General features: G+C 66.9%; 1 protein-coding gene across 14 annotated transcripts in view; it reads right to left on the bottom strand.

The window, feature by feature from the left end:
- The window catches only part of MYO18A (myosin XVIIIA), a 106,482-nt gene that overhangs the window by 68,211 nt on the left and 25,513 nt on the right, over positions 1-12,758 (bottom strand). For 2 of the 14 annotated variants that reach the window (XM_075013406.1, XM_075013412.1), the window contains exons 1-3: positions 3,507-3,589; positions 1,213-1,298; positions 707-788 (exon numbers count right to left, since the gene is read on the bottom strand). The exons of 11 other annotated variants lie outside the window; for them this stretch is intronic. In XM_075013406.1, the coding sequence (XP_074869507.1) occupies positions 707-743 (37 nt within the window). In that variant the 5' untranslated portion in view covers positions 744-788; positions 1,213-1,298; positions 3,507-3,589. Of the gene's footprint in view, positions 1-706; positions 789-1,212; positions 1,299-3,506; positions 3,590-12,758 lie in introns of those variants that run through there. One more of the 14 variants, XM_075013407.1, reaches the window with a different exon arrangement.

Here is a 12,758-nt window from a genome sequence, read left to right as displayed (position 1 = left end):
CGGGCCTGGCCCCTCACCATCTCCCCGAGCTCCAGGACGGCAGAGCCCCGCCCCCCCAGAGCAGTGCTCTCCCCACCGGGACACAGGGGCCTGGACATGTCTCCGCTACGCCCCCAGAGCTCCCTTCGCCCTGGGGCTCGGTGGCAGCAGACAGACAAGGAGTCTGGCAGGCTGAGGTCAGCGCACAAAAGGGAACGCTTCCCAGCCAGCTTGGCTTACCGCTGGCACGCGCGTGGGACTGCTCAGCCCCCCGCCCCGGGAGCGGCTCCTGCAGCCTGGGCCCTGCTCAGCTCAGCTCCATCAGCAGGAGCGCAGGGCAGCACGGGGGCTGCAGGCCCCACCCCGGACCCCCACCCAGACCCCTCCCCTGGGGCTCTCGCAGCACTGGGGGGTAGTGCTGCCTGGCACGGTTGAGACGACACACCAGCGGTTACGCGGCAGAGTTAGCAATGGGGGAGCAGCGCCGTTGGCTCAGTGCCAAAGGAGGGAGACTGGCCCATGGCGGACCCCCCGCCAGGCCGAGTGCATTGTGATGGCGCCCGGGGGAGGGGAGCGGCACACCCCACCGGCAGACGCTCACAGCAGCACTCTGAAACTCAGCGCCTGATTGCAGGCAGCACGGCCGCGCCCGCCCCCCAACTGGGCAGCTCCCTGGCAACATGCTGCGCACGCTGCGCACCGGCCACGCACGCGACAAGACTTCCCTTTTGTTCCCAGAATGCAAACCGCGACGAAAAGGCCATGGCAGCGTCTCATGGAGCTGAGCGGGGCCGGGGCCGCTACCCTGACTGGAGGAAGAAAGGGGAGAGGTGAAACTCATGGTAACGCTGACGATCCTGCTTCTGCCCCCAGAGGAAGGACGGCCGAGCACAGGGCCATGCAGGGGGGGGCTGGGCCGGGCCGGCCAAGGGCCACGCGAGGCGGGGGAGCCCAGCAGGGAACCTCAGAATTAGAAACTCCAGCCCAAAGCAGAAGTGTGCCCACCCCCAGGGGCTCAGCACCCCCAGCTTCTCGGGAGGCCGCAGCCAGGCAAGCCGCCGAGCAGCGCACAGGGCAGAGCCCAGCTGCCAGGGCTCAGCAGCGGGCACGACAGCCCATTCCCGGCAGGAGCCCCGCACTCCCAGGCACACCTCCTCCCCGTGACACAGACCCAAAGCACAGCCGCCCCAGTGCGCCTCGAGCGGGCCACTGCTTCCCCGCCCGGCCTCTCACCTACGGAGGGGAGAGATGCAGCCCCAGCAGCTCGGTGCAGCAGGGAGGCCAGTGGTGGAGAGTGCCGAGGGTGGCTTCTCTGGTGCCTGGAGAGGGAACAAGCTCCCAGGCTGAGCCCTGCCTGCCCTGCTCAGCACCAACGGCTGGCCCAGGGCTATACCTGCCACGCGAGCACAGTCCCAGGACACCTGGGGCGAATGCACACGCAGGGTCACTGCACAGCACTGACTGGCCAGGGCCTCGTTGCAAGACACCAGTGGCCTGACACGGAAAGCCTCCGCCACACTGAGCTGCAGCCCCTCTCCCCGTGCCAGTCACAAGGAGGAACACACCGGGGGCGAGCCCAGCTGGCCCCAGCCCCACGTGTCCATCCACACCGCACTGAGGCTGGAAGCCCAAGGGCTCAGCCAGTGGGCCCGAGGAATGGCAGTCCAGGGGGGCTGTGCCAGGCCCAGGCTGCAGGGGGCTGGGCTGCATGGAACGGGTAAAGCGCCCTGCAGCCCAAGGCACAGAGCCTGGCATGGCTGCACTGCCCTGGCGACAGCCCCGCAGCTCGGCACCAGCCGCCACTGGCACTCCCTGCCCTCGGCTGCCCAGGCCAGGGTCTCTGCAGAACTCAGCTTCCGGGGAGGCCTGGGCAGGGCCCGTCTCATGTAGCCGGGGGAACCCGAGAGCACAGAACCAATGGGGGTGTCGGGCGAGCACGAGGGAAAGGGTCTTCCGGAGGTTCCCCTCTGGAGCGGCTGTTCTCCCCCTCAGCTCCTCAGCCGAGCAGTTCTGCAGCACCTTCAAGACGAGCCAAGGGAGTTTTCCTGGGTAAGAGCCGCTGAGCCGGCTACGCCTCGGCGCGCACGCCCTGCCGTTCGGCACAGCGCCCTGCCCGCCGCAGGAAGGGGCTCCTCACGCCCCAGCACTTCGGCCCAGCCGCCACAGCGACCCCGGGGCGCACTCAGCGCCAGGCACCACACCACACACAGGTCTCGAAGCACACACCAAGCAGCCCACGGTGGCTCCCCAATGACTAAGCAATGGACCTGGGCCCGAGCCCACACCTGGCTGTCCTGCGCCCTCTCCGCAGGCCTGGAGCCAGAAATGCTGAGGCAGAGCGGACCTCAGCCCGGGGTCACTGCTGCTCTGGGCTGGTGACGAGCCGTGAGATGCCCCAGCCAGCCGTGCTAGCAAACCAGCGGGGAGCGACCTCGTGCTAGCAGGCGCTCCGCCCTCCAGCTGCCCCCCGGCCGCACTCACCACTTATTCCCAGAGGCTGACGGTGCAACCGGGGCTGCTGGCAGGGCGGCGGGTGGCCTGGGACAGCCCAGCTCCCTGCACAGGGCCTGGCTGACGGCTAGGGCAGGGTGGGGAGTGAGCCGCTGCCTCCCTCCCCTGCCAGGGACCCGAACCCGTCACACTTGTCAGGACTCTGACACCAACTTGGAGCCTCTGCCTGGTTTCCCGCCCCAGCTCCGACAGATGTCCCCCGTGACAGCCCAGCCCCATGCCAGAGGGAGCCCCTCCCCAGAGCCCAGCCCGGTCTCCCACTCCCGCTGCTCAGCCCAGCCCAGCCAGCAGGGATGGGGGAGCCGGGCTGCGGAGCCGCTGCTGGCCATGGTGACACCAGTGGGCTGCGGGCTGAACCGGGGCTGGCCAGCAGCAATTCCCACCAGCCGGCTGGGCACAGGCAGGGAGTTAGCACTGCTGCCCAGAGCTACTCCGGAGCAGCCCCACACAGAGGGCCTTGGGCAGGGCTCTGCCAGCCAGCAGCATCTCCAGGGCAGGGCCTGGAAGCAGGAATCCCCCCGGCTGCCCCAGTGCTCCAGGCGGGAGCAGGCCCCGTGAGAGCAGACAGAAGCCTCCCCCAGAGATCTGGGGCACTGCACTGCCACTGGAAAGTGCTCCAGAGCCCAGCCCTGAGCCCTCCCAGCACCAGGGGTTTGCCCTGTGCTGGTGCTCGAACTCCCCGGCAGGGTTCTCTGGGGGTTCACCAGCATAAGCGAGCCCTGGGGCTCTCCCCAGCTCCTCCAGTCCCTATGCAGGGGCCAAGCGGGAGCTCACCCCTCGCCTGCAGGCTGCAGATGGAGCCAAGGGCTCCCACAGAGCCCCTTCGCCTGCACCACGGCCGGCCCAACGAGCGACCCGGCAGCAGGTCTCTACTCCGCCTGGGAGGCATCGAAAAATAGGCCGGTCTACCAAGGGTGGCTGCTGGCCCCCACCGGGCCCCCCCGGGAGCTGTGGGCCAGCTCTGGGCCCTCCCACGGAGGGGAAGGGGCCCTTACCTGGGGAGCCATCTACCTTACCAGGGAGGTGGGGCTGGGCCCCGAGAGCACCGGGGCAGAGTGGCGAGCAGGCAGCCGGGCAGGGCGTCCGCAGCAGAGTGAGCGTCACGCGCTAGGTAAGCCAAGTGTCAGCTCCCCCGGCGCTGCAGCCAAAGGGGCAGGGACAGCTGGGCTGATACAGCCACCCTAAAAATAGCCCAGGAATGCAAGGCCCCCGCCCCCCTTCCCCACTCGCCTGGGCCTGGCCTGGCCTTTGCATGCACACAGGGGAAGCGCTGCACGGCCGGGAGAGGAAGTGATGTGGGCGTCTGGCAGCCTGGCTGCTAGAGCTGCTCTGCGGAAGGAAACCCTCCTCCACAGGGAGCACCTCGCCCGCCACCCTGCCAGCTGCAGGGCACAGGCCTGGAGCGCACCATGCTGGCCCTGTGGGCAGGGAGCCTTGGGAGACGCGCTAATGTGCCAGGGACGTGCACGGGAGAAGTAATCTCGCCAGAGCGCCCCGGGGCCAAGACTCCCGCAGCTCGGGGGAGGCGGGGGGTTCAGCACCGCTGGTCTTCGTAGGCTGGGCTTGTGGCACCCGTCCTGGGCCGGGGAGGACGCTCTGTCACTGAGGAAGGGGTCCCCAGGCCCTGCCCCACCCACAGGCAGAGGTGACTCGCACCCAACAGGGAGAACAGGAGGTTATCAGGGGACAGGGACACAGCGCAGAACAGACGGGTCAGCACAGGGACTAGCAGCCGTCAGCACCATCCACCCTGGGGAGAGGGGCCCAGAGGGGTCCCCGAGCCAGGCCCTGGTCCCCTCCCTCCCTCTCCAGCCAGCCCAGACTGCCCCACTCCCAGCCCAGCTCCCATTCACACCAGCCAGGCCCCTCCTACTGCCTCTGTCACCTGGTTGCCTGAGTTAGAAATGGCAAAGGAGGCCCATTCTGCACCTGTGAGAAGTCATCACATGGCAGCTCCCCTCCCCACTGTGCACAGATGCTGGGCCTAGGGAAACTGAGGCACCCCCTGGGGTTCCTACAGGGCAGTAGGAAACACACGCAACGGACCAGGGGAACAAAAGTTGCGCACCCCCACCTCATCCCGCACCACAAGGAAAAAGTAACTACAGTTCCTCTGCCAGCAACCAAGGGAGGTGCCCGGCTCGAACAGCAGCTGGGGTGGGGAGGTGTACCCAGAGCGCAGACAGCCCCTCTGGGGGCAGGCAGGAAAGAGGGCCAGGGGAGCGTCAGAAGTGCAGGCAAGCTCCCCAGACGGCTGCAGGCACGGGGGAGAGCAGGGGCAGCATGAGGTTGGCATGCAACAAGGGCAGGGCAGCCAGCAACCCAGGTGGGGGGTAACCCTGGCTCTGTCAGCCAGGCTGCTCCAAGCAGCCCTTCCCACAGCAGCAGCTTGGCCAGCAACGGCCCCAGATTGAACCCGCATGTCCTCCAACGGCCTCGCCCAGCCACCTCCCCAGCAGGGCAAGGCGCTTAGGAAGACAGCCCAGCACACAAGGCCGGGGTCCGTCACCCCCAGGCCATTGCTCTACAGAGTCACAGCCTGTCCTGGGGCTCAAGAGGCCTGGTTCACCGGGGTACCCACAAGCCAGGCATCCAGACCCAGCCAGCTCACAGGGGCTGCAGCTGCCCAGGCCTACTCCAGCCTAACCCTGGAGGGATCCAGCAGTAAAGACCACCCCAGAGCCTCCCCTCAAGCCCAACTCCTGGCCTGCGCTGGTACAAGGGGCTCACATGTGGCACAGGGTGGGAACCTGACCTCACGGGCCCCGTGAAATGGGGCAGGCAGGCGGGCTGCGTCCAGGGCGTCTCTGCTCTGCTCGGGGCCGGGAGCGCCCTGTTCCATGAAGCCCTGCCGCCACAGCTCCCGCCCCTCGCCAGCAGGCACCAGCAGGCGGCCAGACAGCCCCCAGTGCCTGCAGGGAGACAGCCATGCTGTTCAGGACATGCCAAGGGAGAGATCAGGCTCACGGCCGACGCACCCAGCCAAGGGGGGAACCCCGTGAGCACAGCCAGCAAAGCACGAGGGCCGATCCGGGGTTCGAAGTCTGCCTTCGCCGTCACAACCCACTGTGCCCAGCAGGTGGCGCCAGCCTCCGCTCCCACGGGGGGCACCCTTCGCTGCCCAGCCTCCAGCTGCACCAGGCCCACGCTGGCAGGGCGGGGAAGGAGACCCCGATCCTGGGGGGGAGCATCTGGAGCACTTCCCTCGGGCAGCCAGGGGGCAAGGTGTGCAGCCGAGTCCTGGAGCTGATGCACAAATGCAAGCTAAGCTCCTGGCGCTCTGCCGCAACGACCCATGTCACAGGTGGGGGGTGGTCCCCAGGCCCTGCTCGGCAGGCAGAGGCGACTCACCCAGCAGGGAGAACAGGAGGGTTATGGGGCGGCAGGGAGAACAGGAGGGTTATGGGGTGTGATGGGGTTCAGGGGTCCCCCTGCACTGCACCCCATCCGCTGGCAGGAGAGACTCTCACTCAGCAGGTACAACAGCAGGTTTATTAGGCAACAGATGCCCAGTTTCTCACAGAAGCGACAGCATAGCAGCCAGAGACAGTCCTTCCAACCTGTCCTGGGGAGAAGACCCCGAGGGGTGCCCCTCTGGGGTGTAGCTTCCCCCTCCTCAGGCTGGCTGCCTTCCAGCTCTCCCTTTTCCTAGCCTCTAACTGCCACCCCCAATTCAAAACCCAGCTCAGCTCCTCCCTGCTCTTTGTTCAGGCAGAGGTGTTACCTGCCAGTTGTAGCCCCAGGGTCATCCTTAGCCACTGGGAGCTGCTGCTTGCCTCAGACATCCAGCCTGACTCACACATGCACTCCCCCCACTCCATCACATGGGGCGACAGGGACACAGCGCAGTACAGACGGGTCAGCACAGGGACCAGCAGCCGTCAGTACAAGGCACGCTGGGGAGCCGGGCCCTGGTCCCCTTCCTCCCTCTCCAGACTGCCCCATTCAACCACCCAGTTCAAATCCCAATTACCAGGCCCCTCCTCCTGCCTTTGTCCTGTTTCCCACATCAAACGGTGCCAGCTGGCTGCCTGGGTTACAAAGGCCACAGAGCCATCTCCAACTGGGCACTGACGCTGTGCTAGGGAAACCGAGGCAGCCGCCAGGCTTACTACAGGGCAGTAGGAAACACGTACAAGCCAACCAGGGGCTGAAATCCTCACGCTCCCACTTGTCACAGCCAAGGCCCTTTCCCCACTGGGTGCCCCCCCGCAGGCGCAGCCCTTGCTGCCCGCTACTCCGCAGGTTCAGCCAGAGCCGAGATCCTCCTTCACCCTGGGCTCAGAGGCGCAGTGGGGTGCTGCCGCTGGCTCTGGGCAGGGCAGTACCGCATGCCTTGTGGGCCAGCAGACCCCGGGACGCAGGGCAGGGGCCCAGCGCGTGTCACAGCTGTGTGCTCTCACTACAGCAGCCAGGAGGCCATCAGGAACGATGCAGAGAGAGCTCGTCTCCTTTAGGGGCGCCAGTACTCCAGCACCCCCGTGCTAGTCCTGCCGCCCTACCCTGTCTTTGCGGGTGCAGCCCCAGAACACAGCACCTTTGAGGGGGGCTGCCTTTGCAGAGCCCCGAGCATGGTGACAGGGCTCCTGTGTCGTGTCAAGGAGGGACCTGAAGTCCCCAGCCCACCACCCCCGAGGCTGGGAGACCCCAACCTGGAGAGGCTGGGAGCTGGAAGTACAACCCACGAGTTACTGGCAGCCTCGTGCTGCTAGGCCAGTCCCAGATCCTGCAGGTTCAGCAGCTGGTCTGCGGAGCAGCGAGACAGCAGGGTGCCCACAGGCAGCCGGCGCCCCTGGCCCAGACCTCAGGGTGACAGGCAGAGGTCCAGCATCACACTGGGGGGCTGAGGCAGACACACGGGCACGTCCCACGGCACTAGCTGGTCTTGCATGGAGCCGGAGGGGCGTGGCGTTGCTTTGTCACTGAGCCCCTGGGCTTCACAACAGCAGAAGGGACAGCAGCCCGGGCCGTGCTGCAGAACCCCAGGGATACACGGGGCCCCACCCAGAGCAGACAAGCAGGGAACGGCGCACCACAGCCCCCCCAGCAGCAAGCCCTCCAGGCCTCAGGGGGAAGGGCCCTCAGCCCCCGGGGCTCCCCCTCCATGCACGGCAGCCCAGAGCCAGGCCCAGCAATCCCAGCCCTCCTCGTGGCTCGCTGCCAGCCATGCCAGCCAGGGACACAGCTAAGCTCCGGAGTGAAGGTACACCCGTGTCCATGGCAACAGACGGGCACACGGCCCTGGGAAGATGAATGAGATCTGGGGGTTTCCTCCCCCAGGCTCTAGCGTTTGTCAGGTGGTGGGGTGGGCAGGACAAACCAGGGCACACGAGTGGCAGAGGCGAAGAGCTGGCGTGTGCCATGGGACCCAGGCAGGGTGGGGCTGGGCTACCAGAACGTCAAACAGCCCAGCCTGCTCTAGGGAGCCTGGCCGGACCCTTGCTGCAGAGACCACCGGCCTTCACCCTGGGCTGAGCGAAGCCCCCACTTGCACACACTGCAGGCGCCCGCCGCCCTCCAGCCAGCCAGGCCGAGGTGCTACCCACCGGGGCACCCGCTCGCCTTTGGCACACGTTCAGTATCTGCCCTAAAAATCAGACACCCAGGGAGGGGACGTCTGCCTAGGTGCACGGCTCCCAGCCTGCAGCCAGGGTCAGCCCCAGGGCCCATCTCCCTGCGCACACCAGAGGGGACCATCTGCCCTCCCCTTCCCAAACCTCCAGGCAAGAGCACTGCCAGTAGGGTGAGGCTTGGTGGAGGCTGGCTGGAGAACCCCAAGGCAGGTCTCTCTGCTTTCAATCCCAGGCTGCCCGGAGCCCCAGAGAAGGGCCTCCAGAGGGTGAGAGTCATGGCCCGGCCCAAACACGCAGCGTGCCCCAGCGCTCTGTGGAGCCGAAGGAACCCTGCCAGCCTGGCACAGCATCGGGGATGCCGCAGCCGGAGAGCTCGCAGGCCAGCTGCAGCAGGGGCTGCGCGATACAGCTGTTTCCCAGGGAAGGAACTAGCTCCATTCACATGCCAGGTGGTAGGAGAAGCTGGCACCGGTTGGACCTGTGTCCAGGCCAGCAGCGTGCAGCCCTGGGCACACCCCAGCTCACCAGGGGACACTGACATGTCCTGGGCAGGATCCAGGGACACCAAAGCACTCCTAGGCCTGCGGCCTGAACTCCAGGCATGGCACATTCGCCTGATGGTTCAGGACCCTCTCTGCAGCTGTCTGGCTGCCTGTGGGCAGAAACCCCAACAGACGACGGGTAACCACAGACACCCCCAGGGCAACCACCCTGAAACCCGGCCTCAGCCACTGGCTGGGATGTTACAGGAGGCTTTGCCAAAGCCTCCAGGAGCCCCCTGTGCCCGGTCCCAGCTCAGTGGGGCAGTTTGCCCCCAGCTGGCGAGGGAGGAGGGTTCTTCCCTCAACCTGGCCCCAGGCTACAGGCCAACACTCAAACCTGGGCTGCTGCCCACAGGCATCCCCCCGGCCTCTTCCCCTCCACGGGCCCAGCAAAGGGCAGCTCTGGCTAGGCGGAGGGCAACAGCAACTGGCCCCAGATGCTGTCTCAGAGTCGGGGGGGAGTCACTGGACCCTGCCACACCCGCAGGCAGAGGCGACTCACCCAGCAGGGAGAACAGGAGGTTATCAGGCAACAGGGACACAGCGCAGAGCAGACGGGTCAGCACAGGGACCAGCAGCCGTCAGCACCATTCACCCTGGGGATGGTCCCTGCTCCCCTTGCTCCCTCTCCAGCCAGCCCAGACTGCCCCACTCCCAGCCCAGCTCCCATTCACACCAGCCAGGCCCCTCCTCCCGCCTGTGTCCTGTCCCAGCGAAGGAAGGGGGCACCTGGTTGTCGAGGTTACAAAGAGCAGGGAGGGCCTGGTCTAGGGGTGAGAAGTCACCACACAAAACTTTCTCACCGCTACGCACTGAGGCTGGGCCTAGGGAAACCGAGGCGCACACGGCGTTACTACAGGACAGCAGGGAACACAGGCAACCAAACCCACACAATAAAGCCCTGACATGCCCCACTTCACCACAGCTGCACAGTGCTCCACAGGCCTGCCAGAGCGGGAAGGGCTCCCTACTCCTGCACCAGACCCTCACCAGGAAGGTGTCTCCCATCTAGCACAGGCCCCAGGCGGGAGGCAGGCAGGACATGGGTGGGCGACTCTGGAGCAGTGCGGAAGTTCCCAGCCCTGCCCTGCACACGGGGTTATCAGCAGGAAGCTCAGGGCCACTTGGTGCCTTCTGGGGAGCTCTAGCCAGCCTTTGGCCAAGGCACCTGAACACACCGATGTCCCCGCCTGCGGGACACAGGTGCCAAGTGCCCTGTCCTAGTCCTACAGCCACCGAGCCTGGGGCAGCACCAGAAAGCGACGCACGGCTCAGGAATGGGCACGGCGCCCGCAGCCAGGAGGTGCCAACAGAGGGAGGCTGCGCTGGCCACTGTGCCGGTCCCAGCTGCACAGCAGACGCTGGTGCGGGCCGAGCTTGGGCACACCCAGGGACATGCGTGTGTGCACAGCTCCCTGGGTGCTGTCACCAGGGAGCCACCCACATGGCAGGGTTCTCCCCCGCAGCGACCAGAACAGCTCACAGAGCAGGCTGCCCAGCCCACGCCAGGAGGGGCAGCTCTCTTGCCAGGGGTCTCTGCCACACTGAACCCCACGGCTGGCTGCAGGGGCCTGTGGCCAGGCAGGCAGGAAGCAGGAAGCTTGCCGGATGGCAGCTGCCGGGACAGGCTGTTTTTCCAGAGGATTAGCCTGGAGGCCAATGGTGCTGACAACAGCTCTCTGGCTCCCCAGCTCTCCCTGCCCAGCTTCAGACGCATGCTGCCTTCCAGCGCAGAGCTCCGCCAATCCCCAGCCACCCCCCAGAGCTTCAGCTCGGCCTCAGGCAGCTGGCACGGAGCCCTCTGTGTGGGTGGGTGGGTCTCAGCTTGTGCCACGCAGGCCGCCCGCCGCGTGTGGGCATGAGGACTCTCCTTCGCAGCACGCCAGCAGCGGACAGACGAGCCCAGCCACAGTTCTTTGTGAGCAGGGGCAGCCCCCAGGCCTTGCAGAGTGGCCCCAGCACCCCAGTGCAGCTCGCCGTACGGGGCCCTGGAGGAACTGCTCCACCCGCAGGGCTCGAGTCCGCTGGCAACAAAGCACACGGGGCCCTGGCGGGACCAAGCACCTCCCACGGCAAAGTTACCGCTGCACCAGCGCCCTCGCTCCAAGGGCAGGGCAGGGCATCCCGCCAGCAGCCCACACGCCCTCCCCATCCCCAGGAGCACGGAGACGAGAAGCAGTGAGCCGGGGAGCTGAGCGCGCCCGGAAGGACGGAGGGGCAGAGCGCCTGCGGCGTGGGAGCGATCCTCACTGCTGTGGGGAGGTGGGACGCCTGCCAGCCTTAGCCTGAGGGCAGAGCCCCAGAACGCCTCAGCCGCCCACGGTCAGTGCAGAAGCGCAGCCTGTCAGGGCAGGCCAGTGCCCGGCTGTGCCCCAAGGGGGCTGTTCTCTCCTCCCAGGGCGGCCAATGGCACAGCACGGCACGGCACGGCCCAGCCAGCCCTGGTGGGTTAGCCCCGGAGAAACGGGGCTGCCCAGGGACTGACCCCTGCACACACACTGCTGGGTCTGCACTCGGGAATGCCCCTCGCTCCGCCTCTCCCTCGGGCCCTGGCTGCTCACAGCCCAGATTTCTGCTGCAACAGCACATTCCTCTCATTCCTCCTCCGAGCCTTGCAGAGCGCGGGACGGCCAAGAGCACCCAGCCCAGCTGCCCTCTCCTCCTCAGCGCCATCCTGCCGGCCCGGCCCAGCCCCGCACTCCGACGGAGCGCCCAGAGCTGACTGGCACTGCTGGGCGGCCAGAGGCAGGCTAGGGACCGAGTCCCTGCTCAGACGAGTCGTGGTTGTCATTCGCCAAGGCCCGACTGTCACGGCCCGTCCATCCCGCCAGCCTGCTCCCTTCCGGGGCCGGGAGACCACAGCTGGGGCTCCCTCTGAGTTTGCCCATGCCCGGGCGGAATACACCGTGTTCTGTGCTGGGCCAGGAGAACCACCCGCTGCCAGCTGCGGGCGCTCGGCTGGTGAGCTGGGCAGCATTTGACTCTCTCCTGGGCGGCCGCCCCAGCACTCAGCTTCCAGGGAGCCCTGGCCCCCAGTGCAAACAGGGAGGTTTCTAAAGCAAGGGCCAAAATATGTCTATAATTTCCTGTTTCAAAAAAACGAGCCGTTTTCATTTAAATTAAGACCAGAAACGTTCCATGCGGCTTTGCAGGGCCCCTGCAGCAGGTCTGCCCAGAGGGTCCCAGAGCCGCCCATGCCCCAGGAGGGCGTGCACAGCAAGCAGGGCTGAGCGCTCCCCACCCACCCAGCGCCCAAGAGCCAGCCTCAGGCAGCACTCCCTCGCCCCAGCCGCGAGCGCCTGGCTGAGGCCGGGGAGACGCCAGCTTCTCTGCAGCAGGGCTCCTGGGTAGGAGACGCGGGTAACCCAGCTTCCACCCCACTCCCTGCCGCCAGCGTGCCCCATCCTGCTTTGGGAGTCCAGCTCTGCGCTGGTTTGCTGGGCTGCAGAGCCGCGTCACAGCCCCAGCATTGGCCCAGGAAGCCCTCCACACCCGGGGGGAAAGGCGCTCTTATACAAGCAGGTCTGCCTGGCGAGCGTCGCCAGGAGCTCCCCAGCGCAGCCCGGCAGAGGCCAGAGCCAGCCACCTCCTTCCCGCCTGGCGTGTGAGGCGCTGGCTGAGCACAGGGAGGGTGGGAGCCGCAGGCCTGGGCGCTGCTCAAGCAGAGCGCAGCAGGCAGACAGCAAAGGGCTCAGCTCTTCCTGCAGCAGCACCGAACTCAGCTGTCTCACACCCCCTAGGGAACGTCCGCCATTAACCCCAGCTCACGCGCCTGTCTAGTCTGACTGGGCCCCTGTGGCCACCGCTGCCGAGCAGAGCACCTGTGGGTACGGGCACTAGTCCCCGCTGGCGGGAACGGAGCCCCAGGCAGAGACTTGCCAAGGTCACCCGGGGCAGGGGACTGAACCAGGACTCTGGGGCCAGCACTAAGCACTGGGCCAGCCAGCCTCTGACCCAGCGAGTCTCTGGTACCCAGAGCGAAGCCCTGCCCTTCACATCGCCCCCGCAAGGCTCGGGCTGCACGCCGGGGGGGGCCCTACTGGGGATGGCAGCTCAGCAGCGCCGGGCTTGCTCTGCGGAAGTGCTCTGACAGCCCCAGGAGCGCACTGTGGGGGGACCCGCTCCCCACGCACACACAGCCCCTCTCGGCTGC

Source organism: Carettochelys insculpta, chromosome 19, assembly GCF_033958435.1.
Source record: "Carettochelys insculpta isolate YL-2023 chromosome 19, ASM3395843v1, whole genome shotgun sequence".
Lineage (NCBI taxonomy): Eukaryota > Metazoa > Chordata > Testudines > Carettochelyidae > Carettochelys > Carettochelys insculpta.
This window is presented reverse-complemented; position numbering and strand designations above follow the sequence as displayed.